The sequence below is a fragment of the Oryza glaberrima genome, chromosome 6 (genome assembly GCF_000147395.1).
Source record: "Oryza glaberrima chromosome 6, OglaRS2, whole genome shotgun sequence".
Classification (NCBI taxonomy): Eukaryota; Viridiplantae; Streptophyta; class Magnoliopsida; order Poales; family Poaceae; genus Oryza; species Oryza glaberrima.
Genome location: NC_068331.1, coordinates 26978150 through 27003145, shown reverse-complemented (window position 1 = coordinate 27003145; position 24996 = coordinate 26978150). Strand labels below are relative to the sequence as shown.

Sequence of the window (24996 nt, the reverse complement as noted above, 5' to 3'; positions counted from 1 at the left end):
TAATTACGGTCAATTATAATAGTTACATCATATTTACATTGTAATTACATGTTTGGGTGCATATCAAAACAAAATTGATACATGTCTCATTTGGTAATGGTTGCATGATCTCCACCATGAGATCCTAGAAAAAATGTTTTAGGTGAGATATAGCAAAATCGAAAAAATAATATCCCTTTCCCGTTCGGCTTAAAGTCTCTCTCTCTCCCTCCTCGCTGTCCCACGGCTCTCTTTCTTTCCCCCTCGTGGGCCACGCCTCCTGCACTAGCCCATCTTCCTTCCTCTCTCTCCGGCCCACCTCCGCCTTGGGCCGCCTCGCCCAGCTAGCCCAGGGCAGCCCCTCCCGCACCGACAGGTGGGGCCCACCTGTCGAAGGCGTCTTCCTCCTCCAGCCGAGTCTCGTTCTTCTCCCCGGCGACCGACGAGCCCTAAAAGCCGCCACCGCATGCATCCATCGGCCTCCCCGATCGTTTCCTCTCCCATTTGAATGCGAAAATCGATTCCCCACTCCCATCTCATCATTTGAACCATAATAATCCCACCCGATCGGGCCCTTAATCGCATTAAATCGGCGGCGAACCGTACCGGCGCCGAAGCTTCTCAGGTTGCAGTTTGCCATCGGGTTTGCCGTCGCCGGCCACCTCCGTCTTCTCCTCGCCGTAGAGTCCTCATCAGTGAGCCCGCCATCCTCTCCTCTCCTTCCCTATGAGCTCTCCATCATCCGTTGTGGCACAAAACGCCGGCGAGCCCTGGCTCCCATGCCGCCGGACGCCGGTGCCGGTCTCCAGCCTTACCTGCTTGGCACCGCGTGGGGCCGACATGACGCAATAAACATTGTTTTGTAATATATATAAAAATAATTTAAGAAATTTGGAACATCCATTTTAACAACCATAAAAATTCAACTGGTAATATCTTTGCCGTTTGAATTCCGAATTAACCCATTTAAGTGTCTGATTTTTCCTAACAATGAAAATAACCTATTATGAGCTTTGCTGCTTGTATAGTTTTTCTTAACCTAGTACCCCTCCGTTTCACGTTACAACGCTTAAAATTTGACTAAATTTATAGACAAATTTAGTAATATTTACAACATCAAATTAGTTTCATTAAAAATATTTGTCTTGGATTAAAAATATTACTATTTTTTCTACAAACTTGATTAAACTTAGAGCATCAAAACGACTTATAACCTGAAACGGAGGGAATATATTTTAATGGCAAAATTTACTACAGGACACTCAAAAAAACTTGTAATTGGCTGAGAGTCACCGCAAAAACGAGACACAGCTGATGGACACTATAAAAAATTATGTAATTAGGTATAGCACACCGAAACAATATTTTATAATATCCGGGTCTAAAGAGGTGAGAAATTTTTCGAAATAGCAAGATTGCCCCTGGCTCCATCTTCCTCCACCTGTGAGCAAGGAGCAGCCGCCGGCGAGTTTGTCCTGTGGAGCGGGTAGTGGCAACCGCGCGCCAGGAGCGGCCGACGGCGCGGAGGCGGACGCGGTCAGGCCGGGGAGGGAGCACGAGGGCGGCGGTGTGGAGCGCTAGCAGGAGGCGGCTACGCGCGAGGCCGGCGATGGCCATTCGATGCGTACGTGTTCGACATCAGCACCGAAAACCATTTGACGCGTACGTTTGATTAACGCCTAGGCTCAGCCGGAGGAGCAGGAGGGCGTCCACGGCGGCAGGCGGCGTCGCCGGAGCGCAGGTGGAGGCGGCGCTGAACCGCAAGAACGTGGAGGCGCTCCCGGAGGACGAGACGGTGGAGGGCGGCCCGGAGGACGCATGGGTGCCCGACCACGAGTCTGGCCGACGAGGCTGCTGTCTCCGGCACCAAAAACCACGACCACTGCAGAGCGGCGGCGGCCGGCGGCTCGCCGTCGGTGCTTGACCAGGCTGTGTTCGTCCGCGAGGAGGACATGGAGGACGTCGAGAGGCCGGCCGTCGACATGGCCGCTGCCAATCACAAGCCCAAATGAGCATCAACTTCTTGCAGCAATAACCAATAAAGCCAAATAATGCCTTCTGAAATCTCATGTACAGCTAGAAGTAGAAAATTCAAGTGGAAATCTTGCATCCTTGGTTCTATGAATCTTGTTATCTACAGTGATCAATCGATCAATCGGATAACCTGTTCTTTGATGAATCTTGTTGTGTTTTTATCGGATGGAATTTGCTGGGATTGCTTTGAATTCGTGCACGACGCCGTCGATCTCGATGAGGCTGCAGTCGGGGACCTTGTCGATCTCGTTCCTCCTCATCTGCCTCCTCACCTTCACCGCCTCGCCGTGGTGGCCATTCGACGCGTACGTGTTCGATAGCAGCACGTAGTCGCCGGCGTCCGCGTCAGCGTCGGTGGTGCGCCGCCGCATCACCCGCTCGGCGCGCTCGATGTCGTCGTGTGCGCGGCATGCGGCGAGCAGCGAGCCCCAGATGAGCGCGTCGGGGTGTGCTGGCATTGCCGCGACGAGCTCCTCTGCCTCGTCTAGTCTCCCGGCGCGGTCGAGCATGTTGACGACGCAGCCGAAGTGCTCGATGCGAGGTTCTGGCGTGGCGTCGAGTTGGTGGAGCCCCTCCTCGATGAGTCCGGCATGACAGCACGCCGTGAGGACACCGAGGAGGGTCACCTCGTTCGGCGTCACACCGGCTCGTTGCATGCCGGCGAATAGAGACATGGCGTCCTCACCGCGGCCGTGCATTGCGAGACCCAAGATCATGGATGTGTAGGTGTACCGACGAGACCCAGCAACCGGCGGCCACAGCAAGCCTCATATCGGCCAGCGTTCAACAGCCTCCTCGCGCACGGCCACCTCCTGCTCGCGCTCCGCGCCGCCGTCACCGCCGCCCTCGCGCTCCCTCCCCGACCGCGTCCGCCTCCACGCCGTCGGCCGCTCCTGGTGCGCGGTCGCCGCTACTTGCTCTCTTGCCGTGGACAACCTCGCCGGCGGCTGCTCCCTGCTAATTTTTTTGTGTGTGATTTCAGGTGGAGGAAGATGGAGCCAGGGGCAATCTTGCTATTTCGAAAATTTCTCACCTCTTTTGACCTGGATATTATAAAATATTGTCTTTGGTGTCTTATAGCCAATTACACATTTTTTGTAGTGTCCATTAGCCGTGTCTCGTTTTTGCGGACCAATTACACGTTTTTTAAGTGTCCTGTAGCAAATTTTGCCTATTTTAATTTTGCGTTTGCTGTGTAGACGTCATTGTTTCGGAAGATTGGTTGTTCTTCGCTGCTGATCCAGAAGACTTTATAAGCAATCAAGTCATATCATACATTAAAGCATGTTGAATCCTAACATAGTGAAAACTATATTGTTTCGTTGTTATTGGATCGCTTTTATAAATAATACCGTTACTATTCTCTCTCCCTCATGGTGCCATCCCCCAAAGATGGCGTCGAGCACTGCTGTGACCTTAGCAGAGGAGGAGGCCAAGCCAGAGATGGGAGGTAGTAGGATGCGGGCCTCCTCGTCGGTCCTGGCATCTAGTTTTGCTGCGAGGGAGAAGGTGACAACGGGGTGGAGAGGAGGCTCTTCGCGAGATTCGTCAGCCAGCGGGGGACGGTCACTTGGTCAGCATTGAGGTGAGTGCTTTAGAAGGGATTTGCTTCAAAGACCGTTGTCACCGTTGATCGCATTGCCTGAGCTCCAATCTACCTTCAACCGTTGCTGAGTTCCCTCGTCTCTCCTGTTGTTGAGTAGAAATAGAGAAATAGAGAAGGCGGAGAGATCTGACATGTGGGTTCTATGGACATTATTATTATTATTATTATTATTATTATTATTATTATTATTATTATTATTATACTGATAAGAGTGCTGGTTGCACCATGTGTGCCATCTCATGCCAAAACCGCCTAAAAGAGTGTTCAAAGGGTAATTTATTTGGATTAACGAGTTTGGGTAGCCTGGTGTAACCGTTAAGTTGGTAAATTGTCACAATAGTTTAGAGGAGTAATTTGATATTTTGTTCAAACGCGCTAGTAGTACTTCTAATGCTATTACTGTATTGTTAGCAATAAGCTTATGTTTCAATAAGAAAACCTTTTTTTAGATAATAATAAGAAAACCTTTTATAATGAATAACGTATGTATTACTATACAGCATTCATCATGTGAAGATGTAATATAGTTCCATGTCGAAAAAAAATTATATAATGGTATTGCGAAAAGATTTGCTATATAGAAATAATGGTGATGGTCAACATATGATGATCCAGCAGTCAGCGGATGAGTTTGTAGTGCCAGCGTCAATGTCACTCTTGCCGAGAGAAGTACTAGGAGAGCCCGGTGTGCCACTACCATGCAGGCCATTTCCAAATCTAACCATATTTGATTAGCCACTAGTACAAGATATTAAGAGGCTCATGGCACGTCATCATATATTTTTCTATCAGAAAGACCCTGTCTCTTTCAACGGATCTGAAGCGTCTCTTTCAGCTGATCTAAACCTTGGCCTGTACTGGCCTTTTGGCTCGATGATCGGAATAAACAGTTGAGATGCTCCAAGAGGTGTCACATTCAACCATCCATATATACCTCCCTCCCCCCTCCATATATAGCACTAGTATGGAAGCCAGTGGCCTAATTCTGCATTTGAAAAAAAAGAAACGAAAGAACAGGCCCAAAACAAGAGAATAGTGGAGCCTGGAGAGGCTGGCCTGGGGATGCAGAGGCAGCAGAGCTAGGTGGGTCAATTTTAGCCCAACCTACCCATTCTAATCTGGGAAGGAAAACCTGTTTTGCTGGGTTTTGGACACACCAAAGACACCATGAGCAGAGGGAGGAACCTACTCATTCTGGGAAGGAAAACCTGTTTTGCTAGGTTTTTGACCCACTATGAGAAGAGGAAAACCTGGTTTTTTTTGACCCATCATGAGCAGAGGGAGGAACCTACACATTCTGGGAAGGAAACCCTGTTTTGCTGGGTTTTTTCTGGCCCACCGTGAGCAGAGGGAGGAAGACTGGTCTCCAGCCTCCAACTACAAAACCCTCCCATCTTCTTCGCCGGCGTGCGCTCTGTCTCTCTCTCTCCGCGACTCTGTCGCCCTAGCTTCATCCTCTCCACCGCGTAGCTCAGATGGATTATATCATCTCCGGTGCTCCCCCTCCCCCTGCGATCTTCTGCCCACCACCTCTCTCACCGCCGCCGCCACCTCCACCCATTTTCTACTCTCCACCAGACGTTTCGTACTTCTCTCCACCCGCGCTCCCCTGCTATGCTGGCTTCCCTGCATGCACTGGCGGCGGCGGCAATGATGGTTCTGGCGGCGACGGCCATTCCGGCGGGGATGAGCGTCGCGTGTTCGTCTGCAACTGTAAGTCATGGTCATGGGTTCAAGTGTTCGTTACGATGATCGCGTCTCTCTTCTCGGCGTGCGGTGGCGCCTACATCTACCGGAGCCAGTGCTGGAAGAGCTTGAAGAAGAAGAAGAAGCCACCGCCGCCGGCTGGAGACGGTCGACCCGACGTCACCGTACACCATCATCACCATCACTATGGCGCCAACGGCGGTGGCGGGCACAGCGCCAATGGCGGCGGCGGACTCGACGGCAGCAGCAGCATCGGGACCAATGGCGGCGACAGCGGCGGCAACGGCGGCCTCTACGGCGGCGGCGGCAACGGAAGCTTCGGCGCAGCCTCCGACGCCGAGGCGTGCTCGATCATGTAGCGCGCCGACGAGGCGACGCCGGTGGCTTCAAGGCGGCGGACGGCTGCACGAGATGGGGGAGGGGGGGGGGGGGGGGGGGGGACGATGGCGCGGCAGCGGACGACAGCCAGCGAAAGTTATTCTAACCTTTTTTTTTTAATCTAGAACTAGCACAATGCCCGTGTTTCCCTAAAAAGAATCACCAGTCAGCGAGGGATATTTGGAAGGGAGTATCAGCGAGAGGGATTGCGAAAAAGACAAGCATAATGCTTGTTGCTTTGTTTCCCTTGTTTTCCTAAAGCATCACTCCTCACCATCAGGATTATTAGCATTGCCTCCTAATTCAAGTGGCTTCTTGGTTAGCGTTCTCAACTTCTCATTGGCTCATTGCTAGAAGATATGATCGCATTTACCAAGGTGCATCTACGACACCACCCTATGGGCGGAACGACTCAATTTTTAGATAGAACCCGACTCAAAAGGTACATGTTTTATTCAATCTCTTGAAAGTGAGTGTGATCTAAGCTCCCGACAAAAAAAAGAAAAAAGAACACGAGTGGTTTGAATGTTTAGTACACACATGTTCTATTCAATCTCTTGAATGTTTTCATAATCATGCTTAACTCAAAAACGAACACAACTGGCTAGTTGCTCAAAATTATGAGCAAGGAAAGCATGTTAATCTAATTCCAATCCCTGTCTATCCCCTTCTCTATGATTTTCATGGCAAGGGGGAACAATTACAGTAACTGTACTGATCTCGCATCCTTATACATTACTTGATAATATACATTATGAAAATTTTCCTCGAAAAAAATATACATTGTGACAAACTCCAAAGCCAAGCCGGTCCTTATTGAACAGCACCAGTAGCATTTCTATCACTTGGTAAATAGACTGGATCATCAACCATGCTAGTAGCATTTCTATCACTTGGTAAATGGACTGGATCATCAACCATACTGACGATAGGAGTTTCCTGCTCTTGCTGAGAACCCTGTGGAGTGCCTACAGGTATGTTGATGCCAGCAAAACCGACCAACACAGCAGCAGCTCCGATGTAGTCCAATAGATGAGGAGCATGACCTGTTAGTGTATCCACAATGGCAGCAATTGGAACTTGGATCGTGAGACCAGCCGTGGCTACTGTTGTTGTTGTGAGAAGGATTGCTTTTGCCCACAAGTAGTCACTCAAAACATTATCTAACAAACCTGTAAAGAACACAACAGCTTGATGTTAGTGCTAGTCCATGGATAGTTTGAGCTTTTATGATCTTTTACGAAGTTATTCCGTTATGACTTCCTACAATGTTATATTTAAAACAACGCAAAGGTTTACACACACAAACACAATGCATTATTATAGCTCACATTATGGTCATGCGTAAACTGCAAACCTACCTTTTCCAACAATAAGACCAACTTGCTCCCATGTCAGCCTGTGGAATGGCTCCAGCTTGGTGAAATTCAAGAACAATGCAACAGGAAAGAAAAATAACATGTTAAACAGTCCAAGGAATCCAAGAAACTGAGCCATGCTCACTTCGCCTTGACCTTCTTTCTCATCAGGCAGCTTTTTCCGTATCAAGGTGATATACACAGCATACAATCCAGCTGAAACAATAGAAAGGACATCTCCAAGTAGAGGATTTGTGGCAATGGTATTCGCTGTACTACCTGAATCAGCCAGGCTAACAATTATCGTTCCTCCCATGCAGAGAAGTACACTGATTAGTTTCAACCACGTGAATGTTTCTCCAAGAAATACTAGTGCAACCAAGAAAGTGAAGAGGCTAGACGTGCTGCTCAATATCGTATTTGACTGCAGGTACAAAGAAACAAGGACATGTTACCGATGGACAGGAGCGAGGTTAAATAATGGCATGGAAATGCAGGCCTTAGTAACACTTACTGTAACAGTGGTGTATCTTAGAGACAGGTTGAATGTAAGCTGAGCGAGAAACCAGAAAGGGCAGACTACCATGCTGACTCTAGCCACACGAGCACGTGTCCAGCGCCCTTTTGCATCCAACGCTTTGCTGCCATCTGCTACATTCAGCTCGGCCTGGACAGGGAAGACTGCTTCTGAAGCCAATATGTCTTCAGGCAACCTTGTTGGTGAGGCTGTATTGCCCTCTTGTTCACTTCCATGGAGAAGATTTATGCTCTCCAGATCAGCAGACTGCTCCAGGTCCGCAACATCCTTGCCTTTCAACTTTGTCCAAAAGTTGTTGATAGAATCCTCAAAGTATCGTGCAGCCTCAACTATTGGGATGTAAATAACAAATAGAGAATTGCATATGTAGGTAATCAAGAATGGAGAAACACCCTCATCCACAACAGACTGAACAATGTAGCTTGCAGCAATCCATATACTCGCAACAGCAACAATGTAAATCAATCCTAAACACCACCTCCACGAATCTGTGCTCATCATTTTGGCCCACCTACTGCCATTGACGCCAGGACCATCATCAACCTTCATGCTTCCTATCAATACGAAAATTTTACCATTTAGCATTATACAATAAATAACAGTTTCACATGGAAACTATGGCTTTAGTTATCTAGTCCTAAAAGGAAATTAGATTGCAGAAGGAACAGGTTGTCATGGCATCATGCACATCATTTGTGTCCGAATGATCACACAAACAACCTTAATTCAGACTGTATTGCTGAGTTTTAACATAGCTCCTAATCAGTACTCATATGCAATCTTTTTTTCAATTCACAAATGTGTTTGCCCATCAGTTGGGTCATCAATTTCCAATGAATTGAACATCTAGAAACAGGTGCAGACCTAAAGGGTGCTCAACTCTAAAATTTTCTCCAGCAAAGTCCGGATGGATCTCCAATCTACAGGCGCAGATCCCCTAGAGTTGGTTCCAAATCCACCTACGCAAATCTGGACCATTACTTCTTTTTTAGGCGTTAGATGTAGCCATTTGCCCATGTCACCCTCTTCTTCCCTAATCCCACACATGATAACTGAACACCTCCCCCTCTATATGGTGTTGCATAGAAGCACCAGAATTAAAATTTTCTTTCATGCGATTCATCTAGCACGGCGTTAACTATTTGCTATCGGTGAGGCAATGAGCTATACATTCATAACTGACAAGACAATGAATAATTTAAGTTATGGCATAATGCTTGTGCCGTATTTTATAATTTTCGCTGTTGATCTGCTAATAATATACTCCCACCCTTTCCTTATATTTGCTTCGGGAGTACTAGTATTCAATCAATTGCGGTAAATACTGGTGTCCCAAGTTTCTGAAAAGTAAGTAATACATAACTATCATATGATGATGCTCCCAGTGTGATATGTATTTCACACAAGATGTTTCTTCTCCAATCAAGTTCTGGTTGTCAACTACTGATAGCCCAGGAAAGCTAATAAGATACAGATTGACATGTCGCGAAGCAGTATAGGATTGAAATGATGTGGCCACCCCGAGTAGATGGGGAACAAAGTGACTTGCTTAATCCGCCATCCATAGAAATCATCAGCTGAAATCCACCCCGGTGGATTTGGAGGTCAAACTCCAGGGGATCTGCAACCCCAATCTACACTGGCTCATGAAATCGCGGAGAGGTGGAGGGAGGGAGGCTACGAGAGTAATCAATACCTTCAAAATTCGACTCGAGCCGGGATGCTGGCCGGTGGAAGGAGCCCGGCCGCGTCGCCCCCTCCGAACCTGCTCCTGCTCACCGGCCGCCGTGCGTCCGAGGGTGCCGCGCCGGGGGAGGAGGCCGCTTCACGCCTTTGCCTCTGGGCCTTCTCGCCGGCCGCCGCGGGTGTGAGGAGACGAAGGGCGCGGGAGAAGGCCGCCGCGCCTCCGGCTCCGACGAGCGGCGGAGGAGGAGGAGGAGAGGGGGATCCGGGGATGGAGAATTTGGAGGGAGAAGAAGTGAGGCCGTGAGGGAGGGGGAGACAGAGATTAGGGGGAATTTGGTAATTCTCCACTTCATCAATTGTTTTAAACTGGTCTTACAACACAACGAATAGGAGGAGGGATTTGATAATTTGACACTTCACAGAGTGAACTTTCGTTTTGAGTAAATTTCACTTTGCTTCACATTTTACTATTGATATGTGCTTTGGATCATCCTTTAATCTATTTTTATATAATAAATTGGATATAGTTGGATAAAAAAGTTATCAGGTGGTCCAAACATCATGGAGGTAAAATTTACTTGATCAAAAATAAAACATTAGTTGAAATGTGATCCAAAGCGAAATATAGGTGATAAAATGTGGCCCAAAGTGAAATATGGTGTTTTGTTTATCTGATAAAAACTTTAAACGTTAGCTACCATAATATAGTAAATTGCTTAGATTGGATGCATGAAAGCCACAATTTTTTCTTACAAAATAATTGCACAATATTATATTTTTAGTTGGTTTTAGAAGTAATGGTTAAAGTTGAATTTAGGAGACCATTTGAAAGCTGTTATTAGTTTCGAATCAGGCTGTGTTTAGTTCCCTTCAAACTTCCAACTTTTCCATCACATCAAATGTTTGGACACATGTATGTAACATTAAATGTGGACGAAAAAAACCAATTGCACAGTTTGCATGTAAATTGCGAGACAAATCTTTTAAGCCCTATTACACCATAATTTGATAATGTGATGCTACAGTAAACATTTAGTAATAACATATTAATTATGCTTAATATATTTGTCTCGCAGTTTACAGGCGGAATCTGTAATTTATTTTATTATTAGTTTACGTTTAATACTTTAAATATATGTCCGTATACATATTTTTTTTCCCAAAACAACTGATCACAGCCTCACTACAAAAGTTTATATTTAAATATCTAAAATTATTGAATGGTCAGCTGGATTAGCCGAGCTCCGTACGGGTGCCTACCTACCGGGTGGAGTACCGCCTTGTCGAGAAGGCAGCGCGTGGACGGCGACAGCCACCGAGCCGCCGACAAGGAGGACCACGTGCAAATACGATTATATGGTCATAAATACTCCTTTGATTTTCAGTATTGTATGGCGTCGAATTTTAAATATACGTTTTACTTTTTATTATTTAAATTATGTAAAATAAATACAAGAATATATAAGTTATGCTAAGATTATCTTCAATGTTTAAACGTACAATTCATAACAAGATAATTAATAATTATATAATTTTAATAAGACAATTTATTATATTATTTTAAGTAAGATGAATGATTAGTACGTTGAAAATGTAATGGTGTCAGATATTAAGAGAGAGAAAGAGGGGGCAATTTAACTTTAGAATAATAAAACTTAGTTAATTTTTTAAACTTTAACTAGTAGTAGGATCTCAAATTCTAGTTTAAAAAATCAATATACATAAATTTGTCTAGTAGAAAAGTAAAATCGTAAATATATCAAAACATTTTAAAATTTATTTTATATAATATTAATGATAATTAATCTGAATATTATCCTAAACATTAAATATCTATGACTAAAAAGTGAATTATTTTCTATAATTGAAATATATTCATGGGCACATACAGAAATAGTTACAGTTGCTCCAAAATAAAACAGTTACAATTTGGAAACAAAATTACAGAGAGAGAGAGAGAATAAACAGGATGACGATCGAATTAAGTTACATGTATATATATTTCTACTGAAATTTTATCAAGCACCGAGGAGCTGAAGATCGATGAGCTAGTGATAATACTAGTAGTGGATGTCGTTGACGAGGGCGCAGTGCTTCCTGATCTCGCCCTCGGAGCCGGTCTTGACGCCGACCATGCCCAGCTTCGCCATGGACCTCGCGAACACCTGGAAGAACACCTCCGGCGGGCTGGACACCACGCTGGCGATGTTGGCCTCCGCGGCGGCGTCGGTGACGAGGGCGGCGTCGGACTGGAAGAGGCCGCGGCGCCTGAGGAGGCCGCGGTAGTAGCCCAGGTCGAAGGTGAGGAAGCTGCCCGGGTCCATCTCCACGATCGTCGTGTTGTCCGACGGTGCCGCGCACTTGCTCCGCCGCAGGTTCGCAGCGTACTCCGCGTCCAGCGACGGGTCCGCGTCGCCGGGGCCGCCCTTCCCGGTGAAGTTGTACAGCCGCTTGCTGAACGAGTTGCAGTGCGCGATGCCGATCGTGTGCGCCCCTGCACCCATCAATTCAATTAGTGAGTTCAGAAGTAAATAAAAAGCATCTACTGCCTTCGTTCGTTTTTTAATAAATGATACCGTTAACTTTTTATCACATGTTTAACTATTCATCTTTTTAAAAATTTACGTAATTATAATTTATTTTGTTGTTAGTTGTTTTATCACTTAAAGTATTTTAAGCATGATTTATATCTTATACATTTACATAATTTTTTTTAATAAATAAATGATAAAATATATGTTTAAAAGTGAACAGTGTTATTCGTTAAAAAAACGAAAAGAGTGCTTTTCAATTACTATATTAGATTATTTACTCCACGTCTAAAAAGAAATGTTTCCTCGAAAAACTTTTTTTTCTATGATATTGCTTCTAAACTACTTATTCTACAGCACTATACTTCTTCACTCAGCATAGTATTTGTTATTTTGTTAAGTAAGTTTATTTCTAAAAGTATTTAGTTTATCCTTATATGACAATAATCCAATGAATAACCCATTTCAAATGGTTCGGTGACAAAACTGAGTGGTTGAATTTCATAGAAAACCAGTGCAAGTGCAGTTTCTCTGAAGTTTGTACCTAAAAACCATTTGTATATTATCTTAGTCCAAATCCTCAATTGAAATCTACAGGTAGATGGTTGTTCAGCAGTTTGCGGATTTCATTAACTGATCAGATACCCAGTACTCTGCAATTAATGGGAGAAAACGAGAGATGTACTGGATATCTGTTTTTCTGGACCATGCAACTATGCGCAAGTACTACAAGATATTCAGCTCCTGCAATGGCTTGCACGTAGTATTGTCATCTAGCTAGGAACCTCAAGTATGTGGACGGTAGCTAAGCTAGGAATATCTTAAGTGATATGTATGCAATGTTAATTAAGAATGCAACGTTAGACCTACTACGGAGTACTATACTACAACTTCAGAAAACATCAAAACATCCATTTAACGCTGACATCTACGTGACTACATCAACACGAGGGTGTAATTAGCTGTGGCATGCAGATGCATGTCTACATCACACCTGATCATTGCTCACTGGTACTACATAGTATCTATCTACTCCATCCGTCCCATAATATAAGGATTTTGAAGGGATCGATGTGGGGCGGAGGGGGTATATTTCTATGAAAATTTTGAGAATCAATGACGCAAACTACTAGCTAGTAGGCATATGCATGCCCTCTGCACTTGATGTGTATGTATATATTATTTCAGCTTTTACACATTGAATAAATACAATGTAAATCATTTCTTGATCTTTCAAATTAAGGATTAGTAAATAGTCACTCTCTCAGAGAAGTAGGAGGCCAGTTACATCACGTTTCTCCCTTATATAAGCTGCATCACTTCCCCCTTTTATAGAATCTAGCTAACTACTAATTTGCTACTAACTCACAAGTCCAGATACAGGACAGTACAAGAGCTGAATGTTTGTCTTGGCATTTTTTGCACACCTTTAACCACTAACGTTAATAAAAATCTTGGTCGGTTAGCGTGTCAATATCTGTGCTACACTCTCTAAATAAAACAGCACTACATCAAAACCTTATATAAAGGCTCTTTTGTAGAGACAATTTTTAAATGCCTCTAAGTTTTGAAGCTCTATAGTCTAGAGACACTTTTTAGAGGCACTTTCAAAATCGTCTAAAATATTTTTACTCTAGAGACATTTTTAGTATACTTTGTTAAGTTACACATTTTCGGCACTTTAAAATTTGCCTCATATGTAAATGCATTTTCTTAAGGCATTTAAAACGATGTAAAGGCATTTTTCCAAATATTAATATATATCAAGTAACTAGATATAAGTAACACAAATCACATACTTACATATAATTATATGAGGTTGAAATGGTTAGTGCGTTGAAGATAAAAATGGTCAACTCAACTCAAGAGGTCATGAGTTCAAGGATTAGTAAGGGATAATATTTCTTTTTTTTCATGTTGATTTGCTATAGTTGCCGTAACATATTAATGCCTCTACAAAGTGCCTCTATTTGCATAGAGACATCTTATAAAATGCCTCTTAGTTCATAGAGACAATTCACCAAAAGGCACTTATGAGACACTCTTTAAAATGTCCTCTTAGTTCGTAGAGACAATTCACCAAAAGGCACTTATGAGACACTCTTCAAAATGTCCTCTTAGTTCGTAGAGACAATTCACCAAAAGGCACTTATGAGACACTCTTCAAAATGTCCTCTTAGTTCGTAGAGACAATTCATCAAAAGGCACTTATGAGACACTCTTCAAAATGTCTCTCACTTATGAGACACTCTTCAAAATGTCCTCTTAGTTCGTAGAGACAATTCACCAAAAGGCACTTATGAGACACTCTTCAAAATGTCCTCTTAGTTCGCAGAGACAATTCACCAAAAGGCACTTATGAGACACTCTTCAAAATGTCTCTATAACATTGTAAAGGCATTTTAAAAATGCCTCTATAGTATTAGAAAAATGTCTCTATAAGATATATTTGTTGTAGTGCAGTGTTATGAATTGCATTTTATTGCACGGAACAGACTTGCCAGCCGTCAACTAAAAGCCTCGTTATCTGTTGGTTAGATCGCTATACCTACTAAACTGTTTTTAACTTTGATTTGATGCGATACCCGTGAACAAGATTCAGCTAAGCTTTGGCCTTCTATGAATTAAGTAGATCCAACCCTCCCTGTTGGACGTAGCTGTCTGTTCAATTCTGGATTGTCGTGGCACGAGAGTTTTTTAGATAATGGATAGAAATTCGGCATCTGTAGTGTTCCTATTAGGATCGTTGTTTGTTAGTATTGTTACTACATGGAAATCGGTGTGATTGAGGCTATATATCTTTCATCTTCTGAATCTTTGGGGACAGCATTACTGGTGTGATGTGAGTGAGAGTGAGAGCGTGTCCTAGTTGCCGACTCAACACATAAAGAATTTGCAAAAGTTAACTATCGTTCTCTGCATATTGCAGATTTTGCAGCACGATCTCACATCACCAATTCACTATTTGTCGGTGGCTTGTACTACGCATTTGCAAACACCACGTAGCTAGCTACATCAAGCTAGATAAAACACCAAACCTGATCGAGTTGTGTATCCTGAAGACTAGTAGTCAATCGACTTAATTAGGATATAACGTGAAAATCGATCTTTGGCTGCCGTTTGTGTCAAGTTAACCAATCATTAGCTTAGGTGAATGGTTTTACTTTTCTTTTCAGAAACGATGCTGTCATAAGCTGAAACTGGGCTTTTGATCGACCGCAACTAATTACTCTTCTGTTTCAAAATATAAGCAATTTTAGAATAGTGTCAAGTCAAACATTTTTAATTTTAACTATTAATAGTAAAAAAAATAAAAAAAATCAATCATGTAAAATTGATGTTACTAGATTTATCATTAACAAACTATCATAATATGTAACTTTTTTTTATTTAAAACATCTCACTTTTATAGATATTGTTGATCAAAATACCATCTCGAAGAACGAAGGAAATACTCCTACTATTGATGGTGAAGTCTGAACTCTGAAATGGATGGTGAAATTAATACTGAAATTAATATACGGAAGAGTGAATAGTTAGTTTACCTGACAACCAGATGAGGTCGGCGAGGTCGAGGCCCTTGCTCTGGAAGGAGGAGAGGAGGTCGGTGAAGTTCATGGTCGGCGCCGGGATCTGGTCCAGCGCCTCCTGCTTGATCGACACCCTCCCGTCGCGCCGCCCCGTCGCCACCCGCCAGAACGGCCCGCCCTGCTCGCTCGCCGTCAGCCAGCTCGCCGGCCATCGCAAATGCGGGAGAGGAGGAGGAGGAGGAGCGAGGTGCTAGCTTACGATGACGGAGATGGCGTCGCGGGTGGCGAGCGCGAGGATGTCGGCGCAGGAGACGACGCCGGGGCACTCGCGCTCGACCACGCTCTTGATGCGGTCGATGAAGGCGAACCCCCGCAGCGTCAGGTTCGGCGCCGCGTCCTTCTCCGCCTCCGCCCCGTCCGTCCCGTTCAGCAACACCGACGCGTCGCACCCCTACAATTCAAAACCACCACGCCATGGCCGCCGTCGCCGCCGTCAGAATTCCGCCGCCGCGCCACGCCGATCGATCGACGAGCTATACGCGCTTACCCTGACGAAGCAGTCGTGGAAGTGGGTGCGGATGAGGGTGGCGGCGACGGAGGGGGCGAGGGGGACGTGCTGCTCCACGTAGTGCTTCACCAGCGCCTCCGCGCGCGGGCAGCTCTGCTCGTAGAACCCCTCCTTGAGCACCCACCCCTCCACGCCGCCGCCGACGAAGACGACGGCCACCGCCGCCGCCACCACCACCAACGTCAGCGGCGCGGCCATTGCCATAGCTAAGCTCAAAGCTGCTTTCTCTGACAATCTCTGAGTGGCAGTGCACTCGGCTATATATAGAGAGAGACAGTGAGAAATACAGTGATGTTCAGTGTGTTGTTCAGTTTTGGTGTTTGTATTTGTATTTACTTGGGGTTTGGTTTAGGCGCCATTATAATTAGGGGAGTTACGCAACTGAAAATAATCAGACGAGTTTGGTAGGTAGAGGAGAACGTACTAATACTATATACACACACAAGTTTGGTAATGGACAGCTTCGTTAGCATCTAGTAGGTGATCAAGTCACCAATGGCATCTGAGACGATACTGCCAATCAAAGAATTACACTCTGAAAAATAGACCATGTACTGATTCATCTGAAAAAAAATTACACTCTGAACTAGTATGTTCTAACTTTTATAAGCGAAACGATGAATGTATTGTGTATCCATCGTCCCTCTTATACATATTATTAATTATAAGCGAAACGTCTTATTAATGATTAAAAAATAATTTATGAATAAAACTTTTATATGCATCATGTATGTTCTTAGCGATTAAAATACGAATGATGGAAAATAAACTACTCTAAAATTAAGTTTTAAAATTCAAATTTGCGCTTATACTTATAAGCTCGAGGCTAAACGATGGGGTACTCAGTTTCAGATATTATCTGAAAAAATGACAGTACATTCAGAATTTCATATTCACAACAATCTGGTGCTGTAAGCCTGTAACATTGGTCAAGATGGCAATACATGCCAAGATAGGCCTTATCACAACCTGCAAGCTTCTTTACAACACTTCCTAGCTCTCCTCTCTGTCTGTATCTAGCATATGATCCAGCTCCATCCATAATCCGTATTCAGTACTCCAATGTGAAGAAAAGGGGAGAAGAATGGATGGTCCACATGAACGCACATTAAATGGCCACCCAATGTGCAATGCATGAACAACTGTGATGAACATGTCCATCTCTGCACTTTCCTTTGGCACTTGCTAGTACTAGTACTTAGTAGTTGCTACACCCTCCAGTACTTCAGAAGTTCAGATTGCAGCATCATGTACAGCTGTACATTTTGTACTGAACAAATTGTCTCACATTCAGTATACCACTCCAAACATTCAGTATTGGAGAGGAAGCAGCAAATCGCAGCAGATTTGGTGATCAGTAGGATATTCTACCTGTTACAATTTAAAACTGAATAGCAGTAGCAACAAGGACACAAAGCTAGTATAACAGTAGACGATGCATGGCTCACATTGTATCTATCACAATTCATAATGGGTAGGGCATGCATGCGAGGCCTAGTTGGAATCTGAATATCTATCTATCTGATTGGGTTGCAAGGATGGACGAAACTCAACTCCAGCTCTAATTGGTGAAACTGTCCCAGCTCAAGAAGTTTCCTGCTCCGGTCTCTTCTGTTACAATGGCAGTGTCTGTACCTAATCTATCAGTGTGCCCATGAAAAAATTCAGGTTAGGTTAAAGGCCATGTCATTGCTTACCACATTGCTATGTTCTTGGGCTCTTGGTTGATGATTCTTGTCGAGCACCGACAGCCAAGTCTGATTGCTACCGGTTGTCCTGAGTCCTGACAATTCAGATTCCTACTGTAACCAGAGGGGTTGGGTTAGCATCACATTTTTAAAGTTTTCATGTATGTTATTGCTGATAATTGAATGAATAAATGCTAAGATTAAAAGCAACCGAGATTTCGCTTTTTTTAGCCGACATTTTGGCATCACATTATTGTCTTCACGGGCATGATATCTATCTCCTGTGAGAGATAAGGTTGGTAAACAAGGCTTTACAGAGGGAAAAGAAAGTGAACACATCAAAAGCAACTTCCTATAGCCTTCACATCTTTTGTTGGCTACCTATACTGCAGCCTAGCTACGAATCTCTTCCAAGTTCAGAGAATTGAAACAACTTTTGGAATAACTTGTCACCAGCAAAAATTACAGTGCCGAGATAACTATGTATTACACGCAATGCCAACATGTATGGTGTGCTCCTACTTTTCTCTGATGAACAAACTAGTAGGTTCAGTTAGTTTCAGTTATTTCGATCCAGTTCAGGACCACTCTAGAATCTACATGTTCATCTTTCTTCTCAAGAGAGAACAGAATCAGCAAGATATCTTATCAGTATATTACTCCATATGGACCATGATAAAGCAATGTGCATGCTCAATGTAGTGAAAGCTTTAAGCTGATTACATTGATGAATGATGATACAGCCATAATACCGGCTGGCTTGTCATTAAGGAAGGCATAATTCAGGCCAAGAAATATTTTGCTCCAAGTCTCTCATTGTTATCAATCTTGATACAAGTTGGCAGCCTACTGTTGTGAAGGAACAATTATTTAGATATATTTAAATTAGGCAAAATTGGTTATATAGCATCGAAAGTTCACGTTTTTGGTTTTATAGCACCTAAAGATACCGGTTCACTTTAATAGCACCCAAAGTTTACCCTGTTCCTATTTTTAGCACTTCCATCAATTTTTCCGTCCGTCTTGATCGTTATTGACCCAGCTACGCACATGATATGACGTTTCTACCCTCATTGACATGCATTCTACTTGTACTTGTGAGGGGTAGAAACGTCATATCGTGTGTATGGCTGGATCAAGACGGACGGAAAATGATCGAGAATTGACGGAAGTGCTAAAAATGGGAACAGGGTAAACTTTGAGCGATATTAAAGTGAACCGGTATCTTTCGGTACTATAAAACCAAAAACGTGAACTTTCGATCCTATATAACCAATTTTTCCTTTAAATTATGAACTCATGGCTAAGAAACCTCCAATAATTAGGCTTTTCTTTTCTTCTGTCAATTCTTGGGGTACAATTCAATCCTGCCCTCTTGTACTCGTGTTGGTGCTATATGAAATGAGATAATTTGAAATGTTGGGTGAAGAACAGTAGACTGGCTTCCTTACTCACATGAAGATCATTTCCTAACTCACATGAAGACATCATACTTCATTTAATACATTCAGTACATCCTCCTTGCATAGTCTACACTCATAGTACAGTGTATTTGGTGGGGTGCACACCAAGAGTTCAATCATATCCCTCTGGTCCAGATGCAGAATTCAATCAGGGAGGTCAAGTGGAAGTTTAGTTTGGATCTGCTTGACACAGCATTTTAAATGTAAAAGAATATTAGTTTTATGGCATTGTATTTTGAAAATACACAGGAAAAATGCATATTTCTCCATTGGAAGAGAGGAAAAAGAAAAGGACTGAATTACATCAAATCATAAAAAGAAAACACCATCTTCCAACCACTAAACTCAAGAAGGGAATGGCACTGGCTGCGTTTGAATCTGTATGTTCCTAACTCGTGTCTTTTTTTTTTTTAAGATAATGGAATGAAACATAAAAGGAGGGTAACTCATGTCTCATGCACGGAAAAGGAGGGTAACTAGACTTACTAGCATACGGTTAATTAATTATTACTTTAACAAAATTTAAAAACAGATTAATATAATTTTTAAAGCAACTCTTTTACAATTATTTAAAAAAACACATTGTTTTGTTGTTCAGGATACGTGTACACGGAAAACGATGGAGTAAAATTTGAGAGGAGAAGTTGCCGAACACTGGATAAGACCTTGTTGGAGAGCTTCTATTAAGCCTAGCTTCTCTCAGAATTTCCAACACTTCCAAAGTCTAAACAGTTCAGATTAGTACAAAGATTCTAAGACTAATTAGTTACAAAATCTAGAAAATAAACTAGAAGTCAGAAGATGAGTAAACCAGTTTTTTTTTAAAAAAAATCTAACAAAATGATTACTCATCAGCTGCTTCTCGGAATTTTTGGCTCATAGAGTAACTAAGCCCTAAACAAACTCCCACCAAAACTGCACCTATGCTTTGATCTTGTTCACACCAGTAGCTTCAGCACAGTTGTTTTATTTCTGAAAATTCACCATTTCACAAACACCAAATGGATCGTAACACGAAGATCACAATGGAGAGGAACTGAGGAAGGTCTTGTTGGCTGTGGAGGACAACAGCTCTTGAACGGCGAACCAGTAACCACCAAATGCGGAGGTATTGCTTTTCAAGACCAGCCATCAAAAAACTGGAAACCAGTCTGCCTCGGAAACCACACATTGTACAGATTGTACACTGTACAAGTTCACTCGTCTTCACGTATGAAATTATGGATACGGCCTGGCGAATAGGAAATGTAAATGTGTCTTATTCACCTAAGACCAAGTATAATAGTATAGCCCACTATTAGCTCCAATTTATCTATAGCCAATCTAATAGACAATTCATACAATAGTTGTTTACCATACTATTAATATATAGTCCCACCTGTCATACACACACTGCGTCTTGGAGTCCGTGCTACAGCTGGCTACATATCTATAGCCCGCTCATCTTCTCTCTCATCTTTTATCTTATTAAAATATATTTATAGCTGGCTAATAGCCTGCTATTATACCTGCTCTAATTCAGCTCGTGTTCATCACAACTTCCCAGCTCATAGACGTGACAACTGATGGACTGAGATGGCCTATAACCTGCCCGGGTCAAATATTTTGCTTAGAGGTAAAGATCATTGCAAATTGCAGCTGTGCTCAGAACTAAATTAACTATGAGTCTGAACGGAGGATGTATACTTGAGTAATTAACAAGATCCAATTAACAATTAACAAGTTGTAGACAGGCTAATTTCTGAACCTGGTCCTTCTGCTTATCTGCTCCCATCATTGAAGGCTCACTTAGGTAGATTTTTGGAACAATATCACTCCATATCATATTCAGATATCATATTCAGTAGAGTGTAGACCATGTCCCTTTTCTGACTAGTACAAGATACCTGCGGGGATCACTTGCAAGGCCGGGCAAGCAAGCAAGAGAAAAGATGCAGGGACAAGCACAGCTTCAGATTGACATTTCCTGCAAAAAAATCAGCAATTTGTGTTACTTTGCATGGCAACGGCAAGCCCTTTTGTGTGCATGGGGGAATCCTTGGAAACGACCTTCATCTTTACTACATCTCTTTCAGAGGTTGGTTGTCAATTACACCTCTCACTTTCAGCTTTATATTGGATCCCCTAAAATATAGTTTGATAGATGATAACAGTTAACAAAAATATATTCCACTGTCAGAGATTTGTGCTAATCATTTAGTAGCTGTAATTTAAGTAGTGAACCTAACGATTCTTTACACCACTTATAGCCATTCCAATCTTTTACCATTTGTTTTTTTTGATGGATACAACTGTAAAGGGGGGGGGGGGGGGGGGGGGGGAATCTCAAGAATGCAAGGTCACGCTTACGAGTAGGAGAGCACAACAAAGTGGAAAAGACGTTCAAAAGGGTTAAGATGAATGCTGAAGAGACCCCATCCAAGCATGATCCACCCAACAGTTAAAAGAACAGCACTAACAAAGACACACTTTTCTGATCAAGAAACGAACAAAAAGGGAGATGTATAAATAAAAAAAAACAAGTGATAATCCATTAATTGTTCAAGGTGTCAATGATACCATCTCACGAGCTGATGAGCTTAGTAGTTGGTATACACCCGTGAGTGTGTGGCTGACAGCTAGGAGTAGAGTATATATATGTTGGGCTGAATGATGCTGTTTGTTGAACTGTGACAGTACTAGTACAAATATACTCCCAACGTTTAAGAAAAAACTCAATTTAAAAAATGATGTGACCCTCTTAAAACAATAAATTTGGACTACTCTTTATCTAGATTATATTAGGAGGGATCATATCTTCTTCTATATTGAGTTTTTTTTTATACGGAGGGAGTATACAGGAGAGTACCAATGTAAGTGGATTTGGTTATGCACTAGACGTAGTACACATAAGTAGGTGTAGGAGAAAGAAGAGACCATTTGGAATTTGTTCTAGAAGGTTAATTTGGTTTTATTATTGGTTGCGACGTTGCCGTCCGAGGAGATCGTTTTCTATAATCAATTTTAGCGTGAATTGTTTAGAGGTGAAGTCTACCTTTTTCATGCATTCGACACGCGTAATTTCTTTTTCTACGAGATGGCATGCAATTTTTACTTTAACTCCCTTTATAGTGAATATGTGGATTTAATTTAAAATTTGGTGGAGTGGTACATGATATTATACTCAGTTGTAGACCTTTTCCCGTATTTTCTGTATTATACTCCCTCCGTTTTAAATATTTAACGCCGTTGACTATTTTAAATATGTTTGATCATTTGTCTTATTAAAAAATTTAAGTAATTATTATTTTTTTCTATTATTTGATTCATTGTTAAATATACTTATATGTATACATATAGTTTTATATATTTCACAAAAGTTTTTGAATAAGACGAACGGTCAAACATGTGCTAAAAAAATCTACGGTGTTAAATATTTAGAAACGGAGGGAGTATTTGAGAGCCACGAGGAGGATATGGGCCAAGCATGAAAAAAGGCCAACTTAGTCTTGGCTCTCAGTTCAGTTTGCATTCCAGCTTGTAGCCTGTAGGCCCAAATATAGCCCAATGAATTATTTTCGAGGTAGAATAACTGACTAGATGAGACCATTGCAGTGCAGTAATATTGTCAAATCAACTAATCACAAGGACAAAATTCACTAAATTATTATTTATTCCATGGACAAAAAATTACATAGACTCTGCACAAATATCTATCATGACTTAATCACATCTCAAAACCCTAAACTCTGAGTACTATATTTATCGAAAACTCCTTAGACTAAACTTAAGACGACGACAACCGGCACATGCGGTGAGTGGTGACGGACTAAGGTGACACACCTGCCAAGAATAAAATCAAAAGGACATTTTAGTATAACATCTCAATTTTTTAACAGATCGCACAAAATTCAGAGAGTTTCAAATTCAAATATGAATTTACCTGAAGATCTATGAAGATGGGGGACTAGCAGGCGCTGGAGCAGCGGAAGGCATCAATGGCGGCACTGATGGCGCTGTCAAATCAAACACGTCACCAGATTAATCAGATTAATCTCTTCAAACAAACAATGCATTAGAAATAATAAACATGCTTTACGATAGGGTTTAATTAGGGTGTAATTTGATTAGCAAGAACTTACTGTTGCACATGGAGAACGTCTGAAGTGGGACCGTGGCGCCGCAGGTGTTGGGGAGCGTCATCATCTTCATCATGTCGACGGGGAGCGGGAGGAACTTGCTCAGGTCGCCATTGATGCCGTGGCACAGGCAGATGGGCGCCGTGCTCACCAGCGACTTGAACCCCTCGCAGCAGGTCGCCGGCGGCGTCTGCGCGCTGCTGTTCGTCAGGTAGTCCGCGCACGACATCATCGACAACAGCGGCGTCAAGCACTCCTTTGGCTGCGGCGGCGATGGCGGCGCCGGTGCCGCCGGCGAGGCGGGTGATGCTTGAGACGGTGGCGAGACCGGCGAGCTGGGGAACGGGAACGGGAACGCCGGGAAGCCGGGCCCAGACGACGGCGGAGCGCCGCCCGGCGAGGCGGGCGCAGGGAACGGCAGCGGGAGCGGGAACGGGAACCGGAAGCCAGAGCCAGCCGACGGCGGAGCGCCGCCGCCGCCCGGCGAGCCGCCGATGGGGATCAGCGGGAACGGGAGCGTGAGGAACGGGAAGAGCGGGAACGGCAAGCCGGGTAATCCCAGCAATGTCGGCGCTCCTCCTCCGGTGGCAGCTTTGGACTCCCCGGCGGCGGCAATGGCAGGCTCGGACGCCGCTTCATGGTTGAACCCTTGGACCCTCGCTTCTGCGGCCGGCGCCAGCGCCGCCGCCGCCACGACGGCGAAGGCGAAGAAGAGGGCGGCGAGCTTGGACGACGGCGCCATTCTGTCTCGTCGGCGAGAGATCGGTGGTGGGTGGTGAGATTGGTGTTGCGGCTTTGGCTGATTGTTGTGCAGAGCAAAGTGGGATCGCTCGCAATTTATAGCGTTAAAATGTAGAGATTTGGAGTTTGAATGTTCGTGTAATAAGATTGGACTCTGGATTAATTTCTTGTACGTAAAAGCAGATTTTAGTTTGAACGTTCATGTAACGAGATTGAACTCTCGACTGATTTTCGTACGTGATTAAGAGATATCTAATGAACTTATTACGGGTGCAAAGTGTATGATGTTTTCTCATCTGTGCTTTCGTTTAACGTTAAGGATGCAATAGAGAACATCATGATACAGCCTGCAATCCTGACGATCTCAAACTACATGGGTGAAATTTTTCAAATTTTCAGATATAAGTTGACAGAATTTGTAAGTTTGCAGTTGTTTTCATACACACAGGAGGAGAGGAGAACGCCATTGTTAGGGCACATGGAGTCTGAAGCTAATACTTCGTCCTGATACTTATCTGAATTCTGGATTACGCTGGCTGAACAATTTTTGCGAGTCCAACCAGTGTGAAGCTGTGTCTTTTGTTATGATTGCCTCGAAGAGATAATATAAGCTCGTAGTAGTAATAATTCTTAATTTCTGGTGATATTGAGGACATATAACTCTTTTTTTTCAGATAAACCGCAGAGTATTCCTTTGTTTTACCTCAAAAAAGAAAAGTATGTCGTTGTCCAGAGTTAAAACTTCAATTTGTAATTATCAGAACTATACTGAAGATACGGGACTCTGCAGTCCTGAACAAATAAATGCCGTCTCGTCATTTGGATATATCATATATGCATAGTTACGGCAATTGCGTGATGAAGTCTGGAGCTGATACTTCTGTTTGTAATAAACCAGAGATTTAAACCAAACACAAGAATTTTGATGAGTCCAATCAGTGTGAAGTTCTATCTCTGGGTTCGCTTGTCTTCCAGATCACACAGCTTCTAGCTATTCTGAATTTAGATTGATATTGAAAACACAGAATTCTTCATATTTTTAGATAAACCGGAGTACTATTTCTTTTATGG

General features: G+C 43.1%; 4 protein-coding genes across 4 annotated transcripts; all 4 read right to left on the bottom strand.

Moving 5' to 3' along the window:
• Positions 1–2171: 2171 nt before the first annotated feature.
• LOC127777056 (pentatricopeptide repeat-containing protein At5g48910-like) lies at positions 2172–2711 on the bottom strand. Its single transcript, XM_052303564.1, has one exon. It carries the CDS (start codon positions 2709–2711, stop codon positions 2172–2174), a length of 540 nt encoding a protein of 179 aa, XP_052159524.1.
• A 3513-nt stretch (positions 2712–6224) lies between these two features.
• LOC127778041 (uncharacterized vacuolar membrane protein YML018C) lies at positions 6225–9630 on the bottom strand. Its single transcript, XM_052304687.1, has 4 exons — positions 9297–9630; positions 7577–8154; positions 7066–7486; positions 6225–6876 (listed from the first exon to the last, which is right to left on the bottom strand). The coding sequence occupies exons 2-4, from the start codon at positions 8147–8149 to the stop codon at positions 6518–6520; spliced, it is 1353 nt and encodes a 450-aa protein (XP_052160647.1). The 5' UTR covers positions 8150–8154; positions 9297–9630; the 3' UTR covers positions 6225–6517.
• A 1492-nt stretch (positions 9631–11122) lies between these two features.
• On the bottom strand, positions 11123–16200 carry LOC127776418 (peroxidase 3-like). The gene is made up of 4 exons (XM_052302776.1): positions 15895–16200; positions 15607–15798; positions 15363–15525; positions 11123–11780 (listed from the first exon to the last, which is right to left on the bottom strand). Exons 1-4 carry the CDS (start codon positions 16117–16119, stop codon positions 11347–11349), a joined length of 1014 nt encoding a protein of 337 aa, XP_052158736.1. The 5' UTR covers positions 16120–16200; the 3' UTR covers positions 11123–11346.
• A 6523-nt stretch (positions 16201–22723) lies between these two features.
• Positions 22724–24187, bottom strand: LOC127776419 (vegetative cell wall protein gp1-like). The gene is made up of 3 exons (XM_052302777.1): positions 23188–24187; positions 22989–23061; positions 22724–22888 (listed from the first exon to the last, which is right to left on the bottom strand). The coding sequence occupies exons 1-2, from the start codon at positions 23924–23926 to the stop codon at positions 22997–22999; spliced, it is 804 nt and encodes a 267-aa protein (XP_052158737.1). The 5' UTR covers positions 23927–24187; the 3' UTR covers positions 22724–22888; positions 22989–22996.
• Between the last annotated feature and the right edge of the window lie 809 nt (positions 24188–24996).

Coding starts and splice junctions, on each gene's coding strand:
- LOC127776419 (XM_052302777.1), bottom strand. CDS start 23,926: ATGGCGCCGTCGTCCAAGCTCGCCGCCCTCTTCTTCGCCTTCGCCGTC. Junction 23,062..23,187: donor GACGTTCTCCATGTGCAACA/GTAAGTTCTTGC, acceptor TTGATTTGACAG/CGCCATCAGTGCCGCCATTG.
- LOC127777056 (XM_052303564.1), bottom strand. CDS start 2,711: ATGCACGGCCGCGGTGAGGACGCCATGTCTCTATTCGCCGGCATGCAA.
- LOC127778041 (XM_052304687.1), bottom strand. CDS start 8,149: ATGAAGGTTGATGATGGTCCTGGCGTCAATGGCAGTAGGTGGGCCAAA. Junction 7,487..7,576: donor TAAGATACACCACTGTTACA/GTAAGTGTTACT, acceptor TTGTACCTGCAG/TCAAATACGATATTGAGCAG. Junction 6,877..7,065: donor TGGTCTTATTGTTGGAAAAG/GTAGGTTTGCAG, acceptor TGTTCTTTACAG/GTTTGTTAGATAATGTTTTG.
- LOC127776418 (XM_052302776.1), bottom strand. CDS start 16,119: ATGGCAATGGCCGCGCCGCTGACGTTGGTGGTGGTGGCGGCGGCGGTG. Junction 15,526..15,606: donor GCGACGCCATCTCCGTCATC/GTAAGCTAGCAC, acceptor GCGAGCGAGCAG/GGCGGGCCGTTCTGGCGGGT. Junction 11,781..15,362: donor CGACCTCATCTGGTTGTCAG/GTAAACTAACTA, acceptor TGATGGGTGCAG/GGGCGCACACGATCGGCATC.